Genomic DNA, 23387 nt, shown 5'->3' on the forward strand with positions numbered 1-23387 from the left:
GTTAAACACTAATCTCCTCCTCTCTCCTCCTCCTTCATTGACCCTCTTCACATGAAGCTACCCAGTCCTCCCATTGGTGGGTTTATGGCAGAAAGTTGGCGTATCTCACTCAGCGATATGGTGGTGTCCCTAGCTCAGTGTAAACGTGTTGTAGCCAAGTACTGTGGAGTAGTTTATGTAACTGCTCATGCCACTGCCTGTGGCTAAGTTAAAATGATGGATATGGAATACAATAACATTTTTTACCATCTTGAGCCGTTACCATGTACATGTAAATATTTGTCCAAAAATACTTTTGATAACTCATCACATAGACATGTGCTGGTCCTCTAACAGTCAATACATTAAGCCATTCTTTCTTTATTCATTTTAAAATGTTTAAAACTTGAAATTGGTTGAACTTATCATACATCAACTGTATTGTATAGGAGTTGAAGGGAGAAATGCAAACTTTCAGTGGTCTGCATCATGAGCTACAAACCTGAAGTGTACTGAGCATTGGCTGAAATGAAATACCCAAAAATGCATACTGGGTGGAGTGCAACGAAAGTCCTTCACTTGCTGTCACATGAATTTCTTACACGTGCTAGACTGAAACCAATCAAATAACCAGATCTGGCCCATGGGGTGCCGGTTATCCACCCTTGCAATAAAAGGACTCGAATTTTCTTTGTCTGCTGGAAGGATAAAAAATGGCTCAAATGGCTCTGAGCACTGTGGGACTTAACAGCTGAGGTCATCAGTCCCCTAAAACTTAGCCCTACTTAAACCTAACTAACCCTAACGACATCACACACATCGATGCCCGAGACAGGACTCAAACCTGTGACCATAGCGGTCACGCGGTTCCAGACTGAAGCGCCTAGAACCCCTCGGCCACCACTGTCGGCGCCAGAAGGATAACTGTCTCTGGATCTTCTCAGAGCCATTTAAATGCTTTCCTCTCCTCCTTGGAGATATTTGGCTTCAGTGGAGCAGCCCAGTGAACAGTCTGCTTCACACCATATTTTTTCCGCTGTCTCCCATGAAGGAGTGAAAGCAACCCATTTCACCTCGCTGATAAAATCTGCCATTGGTGCTAGCATCAGTTCAAAATTGAGTCACTTTACAAGAAGAGATAAGGTTGCATAATCTGCTGTTTTCTCTGCACTACTGTTTATGTTTGTTTGAGGTTCTTTGCCTGTTGGTTTAGCACAGGATATTCATTATGCCCTCACCACCTTGCCAGTGACATGTGACCGACAGAAAGTGGGAGGGGTTATAAAGAAAGCACCAAGCAATAAGTCATCAGGACTGCCATCCAGCTTAATACCCGAGAATAGTTCAATGTGTGTGAGTGATGTTGACATTGGTAATGGTGTTGCCCATTCCCCCCCCCTCTCTCTCTCTCTCTCTCTCTCTCTACTCCTACTTGGATTTTATTCGTGTGAATCCTGTTGTGTATTGCATTTTAACTATAATCACCTGATGATCTTTGTGTTCTTAATTTTTCATATAGTGTAGTCATAATGTTTATTTGCAGAATGGTTTCCAACGTCAGTCCCAACAGCTAGGGTGGTGCTACAGTATAATTTAGCAGTTGCTTTTGCTATTCGTGGAGAACTGGACAAAGCTGGTGAAACACTAAAACAGGTACATTTGTATAAGTGTACAGTTTCAAATTACTTTGCATTACATAACTTTCCAGTTATTATGAATATCTTTCTAGGTCTGGATGTCAAAGAGCCCATCTTGTGATGTTCCTATACATGCTATAATGCTTGCACTCTACATAGAATTGCAATTAGGTAAGTGAGTTTTCAAAAGGTTTAAAAAGCTAAACATGTATCCCAAATTACATTAAAGTTATCAGAAACATTGTAAACATCAGTAGTGCAGTTGCCAGTTCAGAGTAGTCAGAAAGTTTCCATTAGTAAACTTTCCTTACTCTTTAGCTGGAGAAAAAAAGCACCTGAAGGGGAAGATGTAGAATGTATGTGGAAACAATAAAGAAACAACAAGGAATGGCAGGCCACATTTCATAGATTACACAAGAATTTTTGGTTGAAAGAAAACAAGAAAATAAATTATAGACAATATTTGCACTTGTAATGTTTTAGTGCTAAAGAAAGGGCAGTTGGAGAAGTCATAACTTAGAGAGGTGAGGGAGAAGTTGGCAGAAGAGACAGTGATTATTGTTTTAAAAAATACCTAAATAAAGTTCAGAGACTTAGAGAAATAAAAATGAAATAGTGAAAAACGATTTACTTACAAAAATGAAATAAAATGGGTAGGTATTTTGAAAGTTTCAGAGAAAAATAATTTTTGAAACCATGGGTTTCCTTTTGAAGAACCTAAGGAGAAAGATAAGTTAAATTAATATACAGTATTCTAAATTCTAGACGTCAATGAAGAGCTTGAAGGGAGAACGTCAATCATAATAAAAAGACATACTATATAAAAAGGAAAATTCATTTTCAAAAATTGTAGAGTCAAGAAGAGAGAGAGTGGCTGGCCTGTGCTGACTTTCAAGAAGTGACATTCCACACACACACATGCGTGCGCACACACACACACACACACACACACACACAAACAGTTTTAAATGTATTTCTCTACAGTACTGAAATTTTGCCTCTTGATGGTAAGAACTGCCCAGCCATCCTCTCTGCTTCTAAACAAAAATACAAAATATGTACAATGAGATAAAATATGTCCTGCCCAGAATAATGTACAATAATCGAAAGTAAGATAGGAAAAATAGCGAAAATAAAATGGTTCAAATGGCTCTGAGCACTATGGGACTTAACAGCTGTGGTCATCAGTCCCCTAGAACTTAGAACTACTTAAACCTAACTAACCTAAGGACATCACACACATCCATGCCCGAGGCAGGATTCGAACCCGCGACCGTAGCAGTCGCGCGGTTCCGGACTGCGCGCCTAGAACCGCGAGACCACCACGGCCGGCAGCGAAAATAAGTCATAATCTAAAATAAAAGAGGAAATTTAGTTGAGTGGTGAGAGTAGCAGAGGAGAGGGTGGAGGCAAAGATTAGGACCAAAGAACGCAATAATTTTGTGTTTTCATGGAGTATTGCAGCAAGGAGATGACTGAGGAAATTTGCAGTTTCAGTAATAGAAACAGCAACACTGTGACTCATTAACCTGAGCGTGGGACCACTGTATCAATAAGGTTTCCCTTTGCTATTGAGGAACACAAATATGTAAATTTTGCATAGATAAAAAAATCTGCTCACTGAGCAGTGACAGGACTAAATACATGTAAAGGATATGGAAATGTGCACATTTCCCAAGTCAGTGGATTTAAAGGGAAGGAACAGGGATGAAAGAAAAAGATTACTGAGTTTTAGGAAATGGGAAGGGTTTTGGAAAGCCTGCCTGGATCCTGGCCCAGGGATGACTTTCCAGATGGTATGAGAAGGAAAGACTGATTGTTGTTGCCTGCACCGTATGAGCTTCGAAAGCCTGAGAGCTTAAAGGTTGAAAATAAGGTAATAAGCAAGATGGAGATTTTTGAAAAAAACATCATGCAAGAGTCAATGAAAAGTGAAGTGTTACATGGTTGGTTTTTGGATTATGGTTACATTCCATGTACAGTTTATCACTCTGATGTGTGTACATCAATTTTACTTTTTAAATGATTTCTGGTCACTGTTGTCAAAGTTAATTACCTTTGTGAGCCTGCTATGCAGCTCCATAGAGCCATGCCGTTGGACTTTTTCACCTTTCTGCAATGTGTGGGTGCTGGAAGAGAGTTCTAATCTGTCCATACTACTAAATGATGTAAACCGTTTTGTATCAACTCTTCTGTATTTTATGTGTGATGTTTTCTTGTACAGCTTCAGCTGCAGTAATGGATGAACAGATTTATCTTACTTCGTAGCTCATGACAGATTTCAAAATATAAGTGTATTTATTTGACGTTTGCAGTCAAATCAGTGACGGTTCTTATGATGATTCTTCAGTTGCTTTTTCTTCCTTTACGTTCTTGTCCATACCCCTTAGCTCCTTGGCCTCCTAGGTAGCACCAAGTCGTAATGCACAAAGAATAAGTGCTCTGCCAGAGCAGGTGGAGAGGTTTATTTCCTGTCATGCCTTGCTGATGTCCAGAGCTGACAGGACTGCATGTACATAAAACAAGAGCGTGCACAGGGGGCTGTTGTATGCTTAAGAACTACCTAAACCACCTTATGAACATCTTTCATGAGTCTAAGAGGATAAAAGTGGAATATGTTATTCCAAAGAATCCCATGTTACACTACAGATACCTCCATTTATGCGAAAGAGGTCATATAACTCAGCTTACTTAGCTAATTGCATAATCACAAAACATTAATAAAAACTTAGTCTTTAAATGACTAGGTTTCTCTTTTATTTAATTGTCCATATTATTTTCAGCACTTAAAGTCCCTTAAGACAAAATACAATTTTTATTATTTCAGAATCAATCTCCATCAGCTAATTCAACTTGCTTAGACAAAGGTTTGAGCAATAAGCAACACACTTCATCCAAAATATAAGATTTTTTTGTTTGCCATTTGTTACTCTCTTTGCATGATATTTTCCATGTACATTGTTTCACTTTTTGTAGAAAAGAATATGACAAATAATGGGGATTGCTTATCCAGACTATATCGTATGTACTCATATGTAAATTTACATTAAAAATGAAGAAATTCCTCCAGCTGTATTTAAGGTATCTATTTTATTTTGGCAACTAGTTTCAACATTGTTACATCATCATCTTCAGGCCTATATACTTGTTGATGTCAACTGCGTGTGGCTGATACTAGAAGCCAGTGATGAGGTATGGACATGCTCTGTGTGGAAGGTGGTTAGTTGAGTTACTAACCACCTTCCACACAGAGCACGTCCATATCTCACCACTGACTTCTAGTATCAGCCGCATGCAGTTGACGTCAACAAGTGTATGGGCCTGAAGATGACATTGTTACAACATTGAAACTAGATGCCAAAATAAAATTTACACCTTAAATACAGCTGGAGGAATTTCTTCATTTTTAATATAAATTTATACCAGCTGACATCCCCATTGTCCTCCATTTCAATTATGGATGTACAAAGACCATATGTAACTGTCCTTTTTGTGATTTTACATAATTAATCATAAGTATATAAGTTTCTCAAAGCTACTGAGGTAGAAAAATGGTTAGTTTCATGTTTATTATAAGGAATTACATGCTGAATTTTTAAACAACAACCCTGTATACAATTTCAAAACTCAGATTTGTGATAAGTCAGCATGTGTGAAAATATGAATATAAAGAATCACCAGTGACCAGGTATGTCTGTTTGAATTTAACTTTTTTGTAGAACACATTGATGAAGTGACTGTTGCTACACTGCTTCCTACCCCTGTAAGATGTGTTCTTACACCTTATTCTATGGGCAGATACTGTGTAAAAACCTTTCTATCTCTTCGATGTGAGTGTCCCACTCCTCATCCTTCTACATAAAAGAAAGAGTACAGGTCATTCCTTGTATGGATGCACCTGACATTGATGTAGGTCATCTCTTCCATGGGTCTGCCTTTCCTTTACCCTCCTACAGATTCATCTTACAGTTCAGGTCATTCCTTCTGTGGATTCACTTAACCAAGATTTTGATCATTCCTTCCATGGTCCCACCCACCCCTTTTCTTCTTCTTCTTCTTCTGCTCATTTCAATGATGAAGTTTCTCTGTAGCATATTGACTCTGACCACTTATTCCAAACGTGTTTCCTGACTCCTTTTTCTGCAGTCTTTTTACCTGTGCTTCTTCCAAAACCATAACTTTCCCATAATACATCACCTAATAATAGTCATTCTTACATGTTATTCTTCCTACTTCATTATTACCATTTCTGCATGTGTTCTCCACCTTCCACTAAACATTTTATGTGACTATCTGGGACCCAATGTATCAAGCTTACTTTTTCATCCTTTCAGGCAAGTACTTGCTATATATTAAAGGGTAGCCTCTCAAATTGTGTTCAGAATAACTCTAAGTTTGTTCTTGCACTATATTTACTCTTCTCATCAGTGATTATGTGATAAGACACCTATACTTAATATTTTATCAATTTCTATTAATAACTATAGCCTTTTTATTGCATTTATTCAAATCATTTATATACTAACCCTTTCTCTTCACACCTAAATTGAGTCTCCTATATTGATTCTGCTCCTCATCTGTTAACCAGTTCATTAGTGTCCTTCCTCCAGATATTATTACATGTTGAAATATGGCTTTCAGACAGGTTTCTCTCTGGACTGCTACTTTACTTTTGTTCATATTTTAGTCTGTCACACCAACCTTCACTTAGGGAATGGTTTCCATTCCTGTGCTTTCCCCTGTTTTTATGATGTGATTAACATATATATTACTATCAAATATATCATCATTCTTAGTTAACCGTATGTGCGTTTTGTCATCGCATATGTGTTAATGCCCTGTGCTATCCTACATTAGTAAGTTGTAATTACCACAATGTTGCCTGTAGAAAAGAAGTATTTCAGTGATAGAAATGTAAGAAAAGCGACCAATGTGATGATCTGGCATTACGTCATTACGAAGGCAAATCAAAAAAATGCGCGGTTTTCTTAGGTTTTTAGTACATATTAACACTTTTCGCATTTTCTCGTGTAATGTGGCTGCCAGACCTCACCTCATGCAAAATCTCGTAGGTCAACTGCAAGGCACCAAAACCGGCCAATAATTGAATATTCGATAACTAAAACTTGACTTGTACTACTTCTTACTTGCCGAGTGCATCAACTTAGAAGCTGCTATTTTGTTGCTTGTGGTGCCACCGCATGTAGAAAAGAAGGATTTCAGTGATAGAAATGTATGAATGTGGAGAGGGATGGTAAAATTGGTGCTCCCATTGGAGAATAAAGAAAAATGAAAATTTAGAATGTGTTTGCCAAGACTGGAGAAAGAAAGAAGACAGAACCCCACAAAGGGGCAGGAATTAATACCAAGTGCACTCAGTGTGTGTGCCTGGAGGCCTCATTCAGCTTGTTGAAGAGGTATTTTGACAGCTGTTGAGGGAACAGCTCCCAGGTCATACTCGGATCATTTCAGCAACTGGCAGACAGGGTTGAGCAGAGCAGCCTTGTGCACAAAGTTTCAACAAAGCTAACTATTAGCAGCATTGTCCCCAGAACTGATTGTGGCTTCCTGGTTCTGAGTCAAGTGGGAGGATTGAACCAAGGGGTTCTGTGCCAAGCTAGGCTGTGACTTTCGGGATTTGTGTCTTGGGATTGAGAACTGTAGGATCCCCCTAGGTGGGCCAGGTGTGCACTACACATCAGAGGCTGCTACCCAGGTAGCAGACTGTGTGCAGGGTCCACAAAAGTGTTTTTTAGATAGGCAACTCTCCATCTAATCCTGATAACAACAGTCATAGAAAACACAGAAGGATCAGTATAATATTGAAAGAAATTACTTTCACATGGGTAATTATTAAAAGCCTAATGGTTAACTGCTGAAGCATTCACAACAAAGTGCCAGATAATACTTGGTACAGAAATCTGGTTGAAACTTGAAATTGATAGCAGTAAAATTTTTGGAGAAAATTTAAGTTTATATCGAAAGGATAGGCATATGGGAAATGGAGATGGTCTATTTGTAACAGTAGACTGAAATAGAAATTAGAGCTGCATGTGAGATTGTTTGGACAAAACTCACTATCAAGTGTCAGCATAAAATGGTAATTGGATCCATCTATCGCCCACCAGACCCACTTTCTCATGCCCAAAAACTTCAGAGAAAACCGCAGCTCACTGGTATGTCAGTTCCACAATCATACAGCAGTCAACAGTGGAGGCTTAAATCACCCAGCAGTTAACTGAGAAAATTAAAGTTTTGTTAGTGGTGGGTGTGACAACACATCCTGTGAAACATTACTAAATCCGTTCTTTGAAAACTACCTAGAACAGATGGTTCAGAACCCCACTCATGATGGAAATATATTAGATCTAAGGCAACAAATAGACCTGACCTCTTTGAGGATGTCTGCATGAAAACTGGTATCAGTGAGCATGGCACCGTTTTGGCAACAATGATTACAATGCCACAGCAACCCACTAGATGTTTTGCTGCAACACTATAATGCTCAGCCCCACCCAAGTCTGAGAACTGCTGAATAAATCGGGAAACAGGGTTGGACAGTATTACCCCATCCACTCTACAGGCCTGACCTAGCCTCCTAGGACTTCCACTTGTTTGGACCATTAAAGACATTTTGAGGAATATGAGGAGGTAATTCACACAGTGAAGCACTGGCTCCACCACCAGGACAAGGATTGGTACCAACAGGGCTACATGCGCTTGTTTCGTACTGGAGGAAGGGCGTAGAATGGGATGGAGATTACGTGGAAAAATAGGATGTGTAGATAAAACACCATTCTTTCATTTGTGTAAGTCTCATTATGTTCATAAAAAGTTGAAGAAAAAATGTGGTACATTACTTTCTATGCGACCGTCATACAAAGGACAACTGAAACAAGTAGAAAGAAATATGTGTTCAGCAAACTATATAAAAAAGCAGCAGTGTCATAATTCAGTGAGGAACTTGAAATTTTCAGCACAGGACAGGAGCATGTAGAGGAATTATGTCACAAGTTTAAAAGAATGGCTACTGGATATGTACCCAATTGTATAGTTCATAATCAGAGCGCCCTCCGTGATATACAGTCACTATAAAGAAACCTCTAAATAAGTAGAGACTGTTGCGTAATAGGTGTAAAACAAATTATAGGGCTGCAGATAGAGAGATACTGAATGAAACACATTTGTCTGTCAAAAGAACAATGCATGAAGCTTTCTGTGATTACCGTAGCAGAATAGTGTCAAATGATCTTCCGTGAAACCCAGAGAAATTGAGGTTTTATGTAAAGGCTGTTAGTGGCACCAAAGTTAGTGTTCAGTCACTCATGAATGAGCCATTAACTGAAATTGTTGGCAGCAAAGCGAAAGCTGAAATGCTTAACTCCATTTTCAAATGTTCCATTAAAAAGGAAAACCTAGGAGAACTGCCCCAATTTAATCCTTGTACCACTGAAAAGATGACTGAAATAAGTGTTAGTGTCAGTGGTACTGAGGAACAGCTGAAATTGTTAAAATTGGACAAAGTTCCAGGGTCCAATGGATTCCTTATCAGAATGTGTACGGAATTTGTGACCAAGTTAGCCCCTTTTCTATCTGTAATCTATCATAGATCGCTCGAACAGAAAACTGTAGTTAGAAGAAAGCACAGGTTACACCCATTAACAAGAAGGGTAGTAGAAGTGATTCACAAAACTACTGTCCAATATCCTTGACATCCATTTGTTGTAGGATATTAGAACTTACTCGGAGGCCAAACATAATGAGATGTCTTGAACAGAATGGCCTGCTCCATACCAACCAGCATGGGTAACCAAAATATTGATCATGCAATACCCAACTCGCACTTTTCTCACATGACATACTGAAAGATTTGGATCATGACAATAGATAGATACATTATTCATTAATTTCCAAAAAGCATTTGATTCAGAGCCACATCAGTATTTATTCTCGAAAGTTCAATCATATCGGGTATCAAGTGAAATTTGTGGCTGGATAGAGGACTTTTTGGTATGAACAACACAGCATGTTATTTTGGATGGAGAGTTATTGTCAGATGTAGAAGTAACTTAGGATGTGCCTCAGGAAAGTGTGTTGGGACCCTTGCTGTTCATGTTGTATATTAATGACTTTGTGGACATTATTAAGTGTGGGCCTGTGGGTTTTTGCAGATGATGCAGTTATCTGTAATGAATTACTGTCCGAAAGTAGTCTTGATCAGATTTCAAAGTGGTGCAAAAATTGCCATCTTGCTTTAAATACTGAGAAATGTGAAATTATGCACTTCACAAAATGAAAAAATATAAATATAGTATCCTAAGACTGTAATATCATTGTGTCACAGTTGGAATAGGCCAACTCATATAAATATCTGTGTGTAACACTTTGTAGGGATGCGAATGGAATGATGGCATAGTTTCAGTTGTGGGTACAGCAGGTGATAGACTTCACTTTATTGGTAGAATACTGGAGAAGTGCAATTGGTCTGCAGAGAAGATTGCTTACAAATCACTCGTACGACCCATTCAAGAATGCTGCTCAAGTGTGTGGGACCCATACCAAATAGTACTAACAGATGATATTGAACATGTACAGAGAAGTACAGCATGATGGCCTCAGGTACGTTTGACCTGTCCGAGAGTGCTGAAGAAACTGTACTGGCAGATTCTTGAAGACAGACGTAAACTATCTCAAGAACATCTACTAACAAAATTTCAAGATCTGCTTTAAATGACGACTGTAGGGATACACTACAACCTCATCCTTATTGTTCACATAGGGAGCAAGGGGAGAAGATTTGATCAATTGAAGCACACTCAAAAGGTATTCAAACAATAATTCTTCCCACACTCAGTATGTGAGTGGATCTGGCAGAAATCCAAATAACAGAATGGGATGCACCCTTTGTGATGCACTTCACAGTAGTTTGCAGAGTATAAACATATGTGTATATGTAGTAGACAAAATCCCATAGCACCTTCCACCCCAAGATCTCTTCCTAATGGCTTTTTCACTGAGATGCTGGAGGATGAAATGTGGTTGGCATATCCTACAGAACTAACTTGTCTCAGCTTCACCCAAAAACTGATTCTAAAATACCCCTATTGTATTCATGATAGTATGGAGTAACAAAACATTCATTATTCATTGAACAGTCATCATTATAAGCAAGTCAGTTTATTGTCACTACCTACACAAGCTGCTACTGGCCTGTGGTATGTAATCTCCCATACAAAAGTCATACAAACCTGGCCATAATACGTCGTAGTATAGGAAAAAAAAGAAATTCTACATACCCTCATATAGGTTATGTGGCACGTATATGCCAATTCTGCATTGTCATATATCACAACTATAATGTTTTTCATATTATCATATACATTTATTATATCTATGAGGGTACTATTGTGTGTCTCTTTGTAATAGGACAGTGACCATTTCTATGTCATTCTTGGACTAAATGTATGGTATGATAGTGGAAAATATACAGGGGGAGCACAAAGTCTTGCCCTGATTATAACAATTTATTACAGCATAACTGTTTGACATAATAATTTACATTTGATGCCATTACACAGGTTAGTGTTACTAGTTTTTTTCTTTTTTCAAGACCACTTACGTTAGTAACCTTCAACGTGTGCTCCCTTGGTAACTCAGAGAATGTCGAGGTGGTATTTCAGTTCACACTAGCTGTTTCGTAACATGTATTCTGTCACAGTACCCACAGCAGCTTGTATCCTAGCCTTCAGTTTGTCATCAGCAACTGGTGTGACAAGGACTCTGTCCTTAATATAGCCCCAGAAAAAAAGTCAGGGGCGTAATGTCTGGAGAGTGGGGTGGCCAGGGTGTTGGACCATTCCTTCCAATCCACCAATCCGGAAATGTTTGATCCAGGAAATCACGCACTGTCAAAGCCCAGGGCATTTTTCTGGGGCTATATGAAGCACAGAGTCTTCATCACACCAGTTACTGACGTCAATGAACTGAAGGCTAGGATGCAAGCTGCTGGGGGTACTGTGACAGGACACATGTTACAAAACACCTGGCAGGAACTGGAATACCACCTCGACATTCTCTGAGCTACCAAGGGAGCACTCAGTGAGATTTACTAACGTGAGTGGTCTTTCAAAAAAAACTAGTAATGTAACCTATATAATGGCATCAAATGTAACTTATTATGTCAAACGGTTATTCTGTTATAAATTTTTATAATCAGGGCAAGACTTTGTGCTCACCTTGTATTCAATTTAAAGGTCACAAGATAGTAAGAGTAGAAGAAACTGCTCCAGGGACAATGAAATATGAATTTTGAAGCAGCTAATTCTGAACCAGGTAGTCATCAGTCCACCTAATCTGCAAAGGTGGCAGATTCTCGTTAGATTAGATTAGATTAGATTAATACTAGTTCCATGGATCATGAATACGATATTTCGTAATGATGTGGAACGAGTTGAATTTTCCAATACATGACATAATTAGGTTAATTTAACAACATACTTAAGTTAATATAACAACCTTTTTTGTGTTTTTTTTTTTTTGTTTTTCTTTATTTTTATTTTTTTCTTTTTTTATTTTTATTTTTTATTTTTTTTTTTCCTTAATTTATATCTAAAAATTCCTCTATGGAGTAGAAGGAGTTGTCATTCAGAAATTCTTTTAATTTCTTCTTAAATGCTTGTTGGTTATCTGTCAGACTTTTGATACTATTTGGTAAGTGACCAAAGACGTTAGTCCCAGTATAATTCACCCCTTTCTGTGCCAAAGTTAGATTTAATCTTGAATAGTGAAGATCATCCTTTCTCCTAGTATTGTAGTTATGCACACTGCTATTACTTTTGAATTGGGTTTGGTTGTTAATAACAAATTTCATAAGAGAGTATATATACTGAGAAGCTACTGTGAATATCCCTAGATCCTTAAATAAATGTCTGCAGGATGATCTTGGGTGGACTCCAGCTATTATTCTGATTACACACTTTTGTGCAATAAATACTTTATTCCTCAGTGATGAATTCCCCCAAAATATGATGCCATATGAAAGCAATGAGTGAAAATAGACGTAGTAAGCTAATTTACTAAGATGTTTATCACCAAAATTTGCAATGACCCTTATTGCATAAGTAACTGAACTCAAACGTTTCAGCAGATCATCAATGTGTTTCTTCCAATTTAATCTCTCATCAATGGACATACCTAAAAATTTGGAATATTCTACCTTAGCTATATGCTTCTGATTAAGGTCTATATTTATTAATCGCGTCATACCATTCACTGTACGGAACTGTATGTACTGTGTCTTATCAAAATTCAGTGAGAGTCCGTTTACAAGGAACCACTTAGTAATTTTCTGAAAGACAGTATTGACAATTTCATCAGTTAATTCTTGTTTCTCAGGTGTGATTACTATACTTGTATCATCAGTAAAGAGAACTAACTTTGCCTCTTCATGAATATAGAATGGCAAGTCATTAATATATAATAAGAACAACAAAGGACCCAAGACTGACCCTTGTGGAACCCCATTCTTGATAGTTCCCCAGTTTGAGGAATGTGCTGATCTTTGCATGTTACGAGAACTACTTATTTCAACTTTCTGCACTCTTCCAGTTAGGTACGAATTAAACCATTTGTGCACTGTCCCACTCATGCCACAATACTTGAGCTTGTCTAGCAGAATTTCATGATTTACACAATCAAAAGCCTTTGAGAGATCACAAAAAATCCCAATGGGTGGTGTTCGGTTATTCAGATCATTCAAAATTTGACTGGTGAAAGCATATATGGCATTTTTTTAACATATTAATGTTGTGTAACCCCTTCTCTTGACCAGTGTTCATATCTACTGAGTATACTGTTCTTGGATGAAGTATGCCCAGTGCCTTGAAGAGTGCCTGTAGAATTGAAAAATTTGCTTGTTTCCTAATTTAAATTGTGATATTACATTGTAATCAATACACTCTAAAGATTACACAGTGCTTATGCATTATGCTCACAGCTCCAGAAATTGTCTTTAATTTGCTTAATCTAACAGTTGGCTCTTAAAAACTGAAAGCACTGCTTACTTTATTCATCATTTAGTTTAAAAAAAGCCTCCTTTAGATTGAACGAGGCATTAAACAGATAAGTAACAAAGCTGTGGACCCTCAGGTAAGTAGTAAAATTAATCAGTAAGGTACTAAAGAGACATACACAACTAAAAATAATTGTACACTCTTAGTAAATATATAAAATTCATACTGACTTGTGCCAAATCATGTGAGATACATCGCATCACTAATGATCAATGATGTCCTTTAGATTAATTACTACAACCTTCTTCCACGATGAGAGAACAGATACAAAATTATGTTCTTACTTCCGCCTGATGGATTAATCAGTACACATATTATTAGCAAATATCATCCTTATTGTGCATGGTATTTGCTAATAATACATGTACTGATTAATCCATCGGATGGAAGTAAAGACATAAATTGTATCTGCTGTTTCAACACACAGTAAAAGATGACAACCTAACTTACATAACAAAGATGAGGTGACTTACCGAACGAAAGCGCTGGCAGGTCGATAGACACACAAACAAACACAAACATACACACAAAATTCAAGCTTTCACAACAAACTGTTGCCTCATCAGGAAAGAGGGAAGGAGAGGGGAAGACGAAAGGAAGTGGGTTTTAAGGGAGAGGGTAAGGAGTCATTCCAATCCCGGGAGCGGAAAGACTTGCCTTAGGGGGAAAAAAGGACAGGTATACACTCGCACACATGCACATATCCATCCGCACATACAGACACAAGCAGACATATTTAAAGGTCTTTAAATATGTCTGCTTGTGTCTGTATGTGCGGATGGATATGTGCATGTGTGCGAGTGCATACCTGTCCTTTTTTCCCCCTAAGGTAAGTGTTTCTGCTCCCGGGATTGGAATGACTCCTTACCCTCTCCCTTAAAACCCACTTCCTTTCGTCTTCCCCTCTCCTTCCCTCTTTCCTGATGAGGCAACAGTTTGTTGCGAAAGCTTGAATTTTGTGTGTATGTTTGTGTTTGTTTGTGTGTCTATCGACCTGCCAGCGCTTTCGTTCGGTAAGTCACCTCATCTTTGTTTTTATATATAATTTTTCCCACGTGGAATGTTTCCTTCTATTATATTAACTTACATAACATGTATTCATAATTTAACATTCCTTTCATACATGCATCCATATTCATATGTTTACTACAATCAAGTTTAAAATCAATGTATATTTTAGTATCTCCCATAATTGTCGAATGTCCTTGAAACACACTGCATTCAAAGCTTAAATCTCTTTCTGATTAATTGTTACACATTGAATATTTCTTCAGTTTTATCAAAAAATAATCTTATTTCTTCTTGATTAATCAAATCAATTCAGGCAACACTACTGCATGTACCTGTGTATACCTTCTCAGTTATTGACATGGGTTGCTCTGGGCAACATCCATCTTCTTTTATTATTTTCTTCAGAGTTCTTGAAAAAACCACAAATGCTATCCTTTTTAAATCACTAATTCACATCCTCCAATAGGGAGCTAAAATGAAGTGTTACTTGGCAGGTTTTTGGACTGTGATTACACTCCATATATGATTTGTCATCCTTATACTCGTATGTCAACTTTAATTCATAAATAATTTCCGGTCATCATTCTTAAAGTTAATTGCTTTCTGGTTCTGCTATGCAGTGCCTTGGATCCATACTGTTGGGCTTCTTCACCTCGTTGCAATGTACAGATGCTGGAAGAGAGCTCCAGTCTGTTGAATTGACTAAATAACATAAACATTTGTGACATTAGCAGTCAAATCAATGACAGTTCTTATAACAACTCCTCACCTGTTTTTTGTTCTTTTACATTCTTCCATATGCCCCTCTGCTCCTTGACCTCCAAGGCACTGCCAAGCCACAATTCCCAAAGAACAAGTGCTCCACCACAACAGTTGGAGAGGTTTATTTACCATTGCACCACGCCAGTGTCCAAAGCTGATGTGATGTATGCTTCATCTGTTCATACATAAAACAAGTGCACCCACAGTGGGACATTCTACATGTAACAAGTGCCTAAAGTTTTTTTTCAGTTCTCATGAACATCTTTCATTGACCTAAAATGATAAAAGTGGACCGTGGTATTCCAAAAAATCCAATATTACGCCACAAAAGATAAGTGCATTATAATGGCAGACAGGTGGGGCGTGGAAGAACAGGTCAGAAAATAAAAGGCATAGAAAGATGAAAGGGGCACAAAGAATTGGAATAGTTACTGAAGAGAAATGCTGAGACCATAGAAATTAACATAAATTAGACCAAGCAGTTGGCGAGAGACTAAAACATGTTTTAATGGCATCAAGGTTGCAACTATCATGTTGTAAAGCATGGTGCATAACAGACATTGTGTGTTGCCAGTATTTGCCCATTCATCCTAAATGATATGTTCAATAAGTAGATGGTAGTCATACCAATATAGAAAGCCGAACGGTGTTTACATAACAACTGGTTCACAATGAGTGTCATTTCATAGAGGGCCATCTCTTTGATAGTATGTGCTTTGCCAGTTACAGGATTGGTGTAGATGATGGCAGAATGGTGCATCAAACAAGTCTTACATTGGTGACAGTCACAGGGATTGGAGCCGTTGGGGAGGGAAAAAGGAGCCTAGGGTCTGGCTTGGATATTGCAGAGAACTGGGGGGGGGGGGGGGGGGTGAAAACTTTTTCTAGGTGTGGTGGGCAAAATGTCCGAATGTCCAAATTTTAGAGTATGATTTTAGGAAGTCATAGCCTTGTTGAAATAGCTGAGTAATACACTCAAGACAAGGACGGTACTGAGTTACTAGAGGTGTACATCTAAGTGTTTTTTTGAGAGATGTGCAGTACCAGGATTGGAGGTAATGGCCTGGGAAATTGCTTCTGAACCAGGCTGGCAGAGTGGGCTGAGGTGAGAGTGGTGGTGTATTGCTGTAAATAGTCTGCATGTGGTCAAACAGCCTGTCTGCTGCTCGATATTACCTCAGCCACCTTATTCCAAACTTGTGATGTCTTCCTGCTCACCTTAATCAACTTTATACTTATAAACATAAAACTGAAGAAACTGCGAAAAGGTGGGAATTTCAGGAGATGCAACCCGGATAAACTGAAAGAACCAGAGGTTGTAGAGAGTTTCAGGGAGAGCATTGGGGAATGATTGACAAGAATGGGGGAAAGAAATACAGTAGAAGAAGCACGGGTAGCTTTGAGAGATGAAATAGTGAAAGCAGCAGAGGATCAAGTAGGTAAAAAGACAAGGGCTAGTAGAAATACTTGGGTAACAGAAGAGATATTGAATTTAATTGATGAAAGGAGAAAATACAAAAATGCAGTGAATGAAGCAGGCAAAAAGGAATACAAACGTCTCAAAAATGAGATCGACAGAAAGTGCAGAGTGGCTAAGCAGGGTTGGCTAGAGGACAAATGTAAGGATATAGAAGCATGTATCACTAGGGGTAAGATAGACACTGCCTACAGGAAAATTAAAGACACCTTTGGAGAAAAAGGAATGACTTGCATGAATATCAAGAGCCCAGATGAAAAGCCAGTTCAAAGCAAAGAAGGGAAAGCAGAAAGGTGGAAGGAGTATATGGAGGGTCTATACAAGGGCGATGTTCTTGAGGACAATATTATGGAAATGGAAGAGAAAGTAGAAGAAGATGAAATGGGAGATACGATACTGCATGAAGGGTTTGACAGAGCACTAAAAGACCTAAATCGAAACAAGGCCTTGGGAGTAGACAACATTCCATTAGAACTACTGATAGCCTTGGGAGAGCCAGCCCTGACAAAAAATGTGATGCCGTTAATCATCAATCCATGCTTCTCAGTCACAGCCCCATTTCAGATGCAGCCATTTTGGCTGTGGTGTTAATGGCAGCTTACCCACAGGACTGTAATTCCCTAGTCAGGCAATGGAGCAAGATCACACAGTATGTTGTAGGGGGTCCTTTACTTGTTCTCTGATGGCAGGTGCAGATGTGAAGTGGTTATTATGTGCTTGGTGCATAAAATGGTGATCATATGCTGTCAACTAGCAATATGGTGATCAGATGTGGTCGGCCAGAACCTCACCAATGAGTATGGCTACCCTCATGTTCCCACTCAGTCCAAAATCATGCCACTGTCAAATCCAAATGTCCCACAAATCTGGATACTGTGTGATTCAACCAGCCAGCCAAATGGAGACCAACAATGAGGCCTCTTTCAAATTCTATCAGTTGCTGATAATACCATTTCACATAAGTATGTGGCATCTCCATGTCCTTCAAAGTGATCGCTCAACATATGACACTGTTCATACATCTATACTCTGCCAGCCCTGGTAAAAACAGTAAACATGAACAACAATAACACACTCTAGTGACTGTTCTACGTGTCACAGATAACTGAAACTCTAATCATATACATATCCACCAAAGATGTACACATGTACGAGGTGTGATTGGAAAGTTTTAAGAATGGGCTTGCAATTGTACAATGGTGGTACTTACATGCTACTGTGATGCATCTCCTTCAAAATAGTCCCCTTCTGACTGAACACACTTACTGCAATGGTGTTTCCACTTTTGGAAACATCCCAGAAAGTAGAAACTTTCCTTCTCATAATATTGTTACATTCCATCCTGGATTTTCCATTGTTTGGTTTTATTTTCAAACATTGATTATTCTCATTGATGTATTAGTATCTAAACTTTTGGCACTTGACCCGTGTCCAAGCCGAGAATTCAGTTACATGCAGTGGTCGTCTGCATAGTATACAAACGTATTTTTATAATATATTTTTGTGAAACTAATACAACTGGCTTGTTAGTGATTGTACTCTTACACTCAGTTGCCTTGAAAATGTTGTACTTCAACATATTTCTCTTGTCAAATTCTCTTGAATCAATGACAATGACACTTATTTAAACAATGACTTTGCAGTATCTGCCATATGAACAGTGCTCTCATAAAACAGGGAGTGCTTTTTATACACACACACACACACACACACACACACACACACACACACACACAGAAGGAACAGAGTGTAAATGAAAATTGTGTGGATTAGTGCATTACAGTGAGTAAAGATGTTGATATATTAGACACAGCACTAGCTTGAGCCACTAATGTAATTCATGCATAGTAACTGTGAAAGGGATACAAGCAATATATTTTTTAAAACACATAGGTGAGCACTATTTCTTAACATAACAAATTATATTTGTTTCTTTATGAGTCTGGCATGGTCACTGAGCTGCACATTTCATGGCGACATCTTATCTCTTGTTGACAAATCAATTATTGTCGACCACGGCTGATTGAATACAATGAAACGAGAAACTGTACATATTCCATATTAAGGTGGAATATATATATGAAATCCTATAACTAAATGTCATGTGACTAGGGTCTCTCATCGGGTAGACCATTTGCCAGGTGCAAGTCTTTCGAAGGGTGATGATTAGGACAACACAACACCCAGTCCCTGAGCGGAGAAAATCTCCGACCCAGCCGGGAACTGAACACGGCCCTTCAGGATTGACATTCTGTCATGCTGAGCACTCAGCTACCGGGGGTGGATGAAGTCCTATTTTATGTAACTTTTCTTAACTGTGACATTTCAGTAAAAGTGAGTTCTATTAAGTGCAAACAAACCATGTCACATTAATAATTTTCCAGATATTTTGAAGAAGGTGTGGATCTAAACTTGCTTATTTAATACCAAGTCCAGACTATGCTTTCTTCTGATAAAAATTTCCAGTTTCTGTAAAAAGTTGCACAAGTGTCCTCCATGTGTGTCACATAAAATATCGAGTTTCTGTATCATAACTTTTATGGAGTACATCTGTGCTGAAATATGCCCTTCATATAGAGTTTTGTGAGTACATACAGTCTTTGAACCACCTTCAAAGGAGTTACCAGACTGACCTTTAATAAAATGCGTGACAAAAAAAGGGATATCATAGTCAGGTGTCAATGGAACTTTGTATGAGGTGTGACTGGAGGGTTTTAAGAAAGGATCTGCTACTGCTTACTGGTTTGGCAGGCAGGTACACTGAGTGTGGGGAGTGAGTCATTGCCTTGTCCTTGAACGCCCTCTGACAGGAAACTGTTTCCTTTATTCAGTTTGTTGTGGCAGCTGGTTGAGTGCTGGTCTGTTAGTGCTTGTTGCCAGATTCTGTCTGCGTGAAAATAGATGTAAAAACAGAGCAACGAGTTTGTGTGAAATTTTGTTTTAAACCGAGAAATCAGCTTCTGAGGCTTATGAGCTATTAAAAACAGCTTTTGGAGATAATTGTATGAGCCAGACAAATGTTTTTGTGTGGTTCAACAGATTTAAGAATGGCCCCGAATCATTTGAAGATGAACTGCGGTCTGGCCGTCCTTCCACCTCCAAAACGAATGAAAATGTTGAGAAAGTTCACGACTTAGTGCTCTGATTGTAGACTTACAATTAGGGAGATTGCTGATGAACTTAATTTAAGTTTCTATACCGTTCAGTCAATTTTAACCGAAGATCTGAACATGCATTGAGTGTCCGCATAATTCATTCCAAGACTGTTGTCAAGTGACCAGAGACAATACCTACTTGAAGTGTGCCAAGAACTGATTAATCAGACTAAAAATAACCCAGATTTGTTAAATAGGGTAATTACAGATGACAATTCATGGGTGTATGGATATGATCCTGAAACGAAAGTGTAGTCTTTGCAGTGGAAGGCTCCAGGTTCACCACGACTGAAAAAGCACAGCAAAGTCGGTCGAAGGTGAAGACTGTGTTGGTGATATTTTTCATTTCTACCAGTATTGTGCATCATGAATTTACCCCTAGAGGATAGACAATTAACCAGGAATACTTTGAATGTGTCCTTGAGTGTTTGCACAAAAAGGTGCGGACGAAAAGGCCTGCATTGTGGAAAGACAGGGGTTGGGTGCTACACCATGACAATGCTCTGGATCATCGTGCCTTCTCCATCGTTGAATTTTTGACCAAATTCAAAATTCCTGGTTTCTACAACTGCCATATTCTCCTGATTTGCCCCCTGCGAACTTCTACCTGTTTCTTAAACTGAAATTTTCACTGAAAGGGAAGCGATTGGACTTGATTGAAGACATCCAGCAAATACAGAGAGCATCCTTTACACACTTCAGGAATAAAATTTCCGGGATGTTTCCAAAAGTGGAAACACCGTTGCAGTAAGTGTGTTCAGTCAGAAGGGGACTATTTTGAAGGAGATGCATCACAGTGGCATGTAAGTACTACCATTGTACAATTACAAGCCCATTCTTAAAACTTTCCAATCACACCTCGTACATGTGTACATCTTTGGTGGATATGTACATGATTAGAGTTTCAGTTATCTGTGACATGTAGAACAATCACTAGAGTGTGTTATTGTTGTTCATGTTTACTGTTTTTACCAGGCCTGGTAGGGTGTAGATGTATGTACAGTGTCATATGTTGAGCGATCACTTTGAAGGACATGGAGATGCCGCATACTCGTGTGAAATGGTATTATCAGCAACTGATAGAGTTTGAAAGAGGCCTCATTGTTGGTCTCCATTTGGCTGGCTGGTTGAATCACACAGTATCCAGATTTGTGGGACATTTGGATTTGACAGTGGCATGATTTTGGACTGAGTGGGAACATGAGGGTAGCCATACTCATTGGTCAGGACTCCCTACAACATGCTGTGTGAACTTGCTCCATTGCCTGACTAGGGAATTACGGTCCTGTGGGTAAGCTGCCATTAACACCACAGCTCAAATGGCTGCATTTGAAATGGGTCTGTGACTGAGAAGCATGGATTGGTGATTAATGGCATCACATTCTGTACAGCAGTGACTCGTCGTTCTGCACTGCCCTGGATGGCTATCATTTCATGTATGGCAGCAACCTAGGGGAAGGTCCCATTTTTTCCAATGTTTTGGAGAGGTGCAGAAGTATTACTTCTTGTGTCATGGTGCGGGCAGCCATCAGATATGGCTTCATATTGCAGCTGGTGGTGATTGAGGAAGCTCTCATGGCACACGGCACATTGTGGACATCCCATGTCCCCATATGTTACCTCTCAGCCGACTGTTTTGTGGTGTCAGCTTTCAACACAACAATTGATGCCCAGATCTGCCCTGTATAGAACATGTGGTACCAGCTCAGATGTCAGTTCCATCCCAGTTTCAATATCCGGGATATCAAGGACGAATTACAACACTTGTGGGCCAGCTTGCCTCAGGAGAGGATACAACAGCTTTGTGACACCATTACAAACCCAAGCACTGCATGCATTTAAGCCAGAGAAGACCAGAATCATGCTTATAAGTGGGCCCATACTGCCAAGTTCTTTGTAAATTTTACTTGATTTTGTGATCACTGAAATAACATCACACACTCTCAACCCATGAAGTTTCATTTCATTTCCTCCTCTGCTTCTGGAATCTTAATTTTTTTTTCAGGCAATGTATACTTATCACAGTTATTAGATATGCAGTTTTGCTTCCATTGTTTTGCAACACGTGGCAGTAGTGGGTAGTGGTAAGGCAGGTGGTATATTGTAAATGTCATATAATAAGCCTGTTGTTGTTGTTGTGGTCTTCAGTCCTGAGACTGGTTTGATGCAGCTGTCCATGCTACCCTATCCTGTGCAAGCTGCTTCATCTCCCAGTAACAACTGCATCTCTTGGTCTCCCTCTACGATTTTTACCCTCCATACTGCCCTCCAATACTAAATTGGTGATCCCTTGATGCCTCAGAACATGTCCCACCAACCAGTCCCTTCTTCTAGTCAAGTTGTGCCACAAATTTCTCTTCTCCCAAATCCTATTCAATTCCTCCTCATTAGTTATGTGATCTACCCATCTAATCTTCAGCATTCTTCTGTAGCACCACATTTCAAAAGCCTCTATTCTCTTCTTGTCCAAACTATTTATCGTCCATGTTTCACTTCCATACATGGCTACACTCCATACAAAATACTTTCAGAAATGACTTCCTGACATTTAAATCTATACTCGATGTTAACAAATTTCTCCTCTTCAGAAACACTTTCCTTCCCATTGCCAGTCTACATTTTATATCCTCTCTACTTCGACCATCATCAGTTATTTTGCTCCCCAAATAGCAAAACTCCTTTACTACTTTAAGTGTCTCATTTGCTAATCTAATTCCCTCAGCATCACCCGACTTTATTCAACTACATTCCATTATCCTCGTTTTGCTTTTGTTGATGTTCATCTTATATCCTCCTTTCAAGAGACGTTTGTAAATATAGTGCCATCAAAATATTAGTCAGTTTGTGATTGCATGATTAAATTATTCTTGATTGAATGTATCAACCTACATCTACATGTACATCTATACTCTGCAAACCACCATGATGTGCATGGCAGAGGGTACCAGTTATTACGGTTTCTTCCTGTCCCATTCATGCACAGAGTGCATGAAAAATAATTGTTTTAATGGCTCTGTGTGCTGTGATTATTCTAATCTTCTCCTCATGATCCCTATGTGAGTGATATTTTGGGGGTTGTAGTATATTCCTAGAGTCGACATTTAAAGAAGGTTCCTGAAACTTCGGTTGTAGACTTTATCAGTATAGTTTATGTCTATCTTCAAGAGTCTGTCACTTCAGTTCTTTCAACATCTCTCTGACACTCCCTGATGGTTCAAACAAACCTGTGAAAATTCATGCTGTCCTTCCCTTTATACATTCAGTCTCCACTGTTAGTCCCATTTGGTGTGGATCT

The 23387-nt window shown here is 38.8% G+C and overlaps 1 protein-coding gene across 2 annotated transcripts in view; it reads left to right on the top strand.

Annotated features, from left to right (window-relative positions):
- Positions 1-23387, top strand: part of LOC124798480 (CCR4-NOT transcription complex subunit 10-B) — a 161524-nt gene that overhangs the window by 128500 nt on the left and 9637 nt on the right. For both annotated transcript variants that reach the window (XM_047261916.1, XM_047261917.1), the window contains exons 11-12: positions 1523-1632; positions 1709-1787. In XM_047261916.1, coding sequence (XP_047117872.1) covers positions 1523-1632; positions 1709-1787 — 189 coding nt within the window. The remainder of the gene's footprint in view (positions 1-1522; positions 1633-1708; positions 1788-23387) is intronic.

The sequence above is a fragment of the Schistocerca piceifrons genome, chromosome 5, assembly GCF_021461385.2.
Source record: "Schistocerca piceifrons isolate TAMUIC-IGC-003096 chromosome 5, iqSchPice1.1, whole genome shotgun sequence".
Taxonomy (NCBI): domain Eukaryota; kingdom Metazoa; phylum Arthropoda; class Insecta; order Orthoptera; family Acrididae; genus Schistocerca; species Schistocerca piceifrons.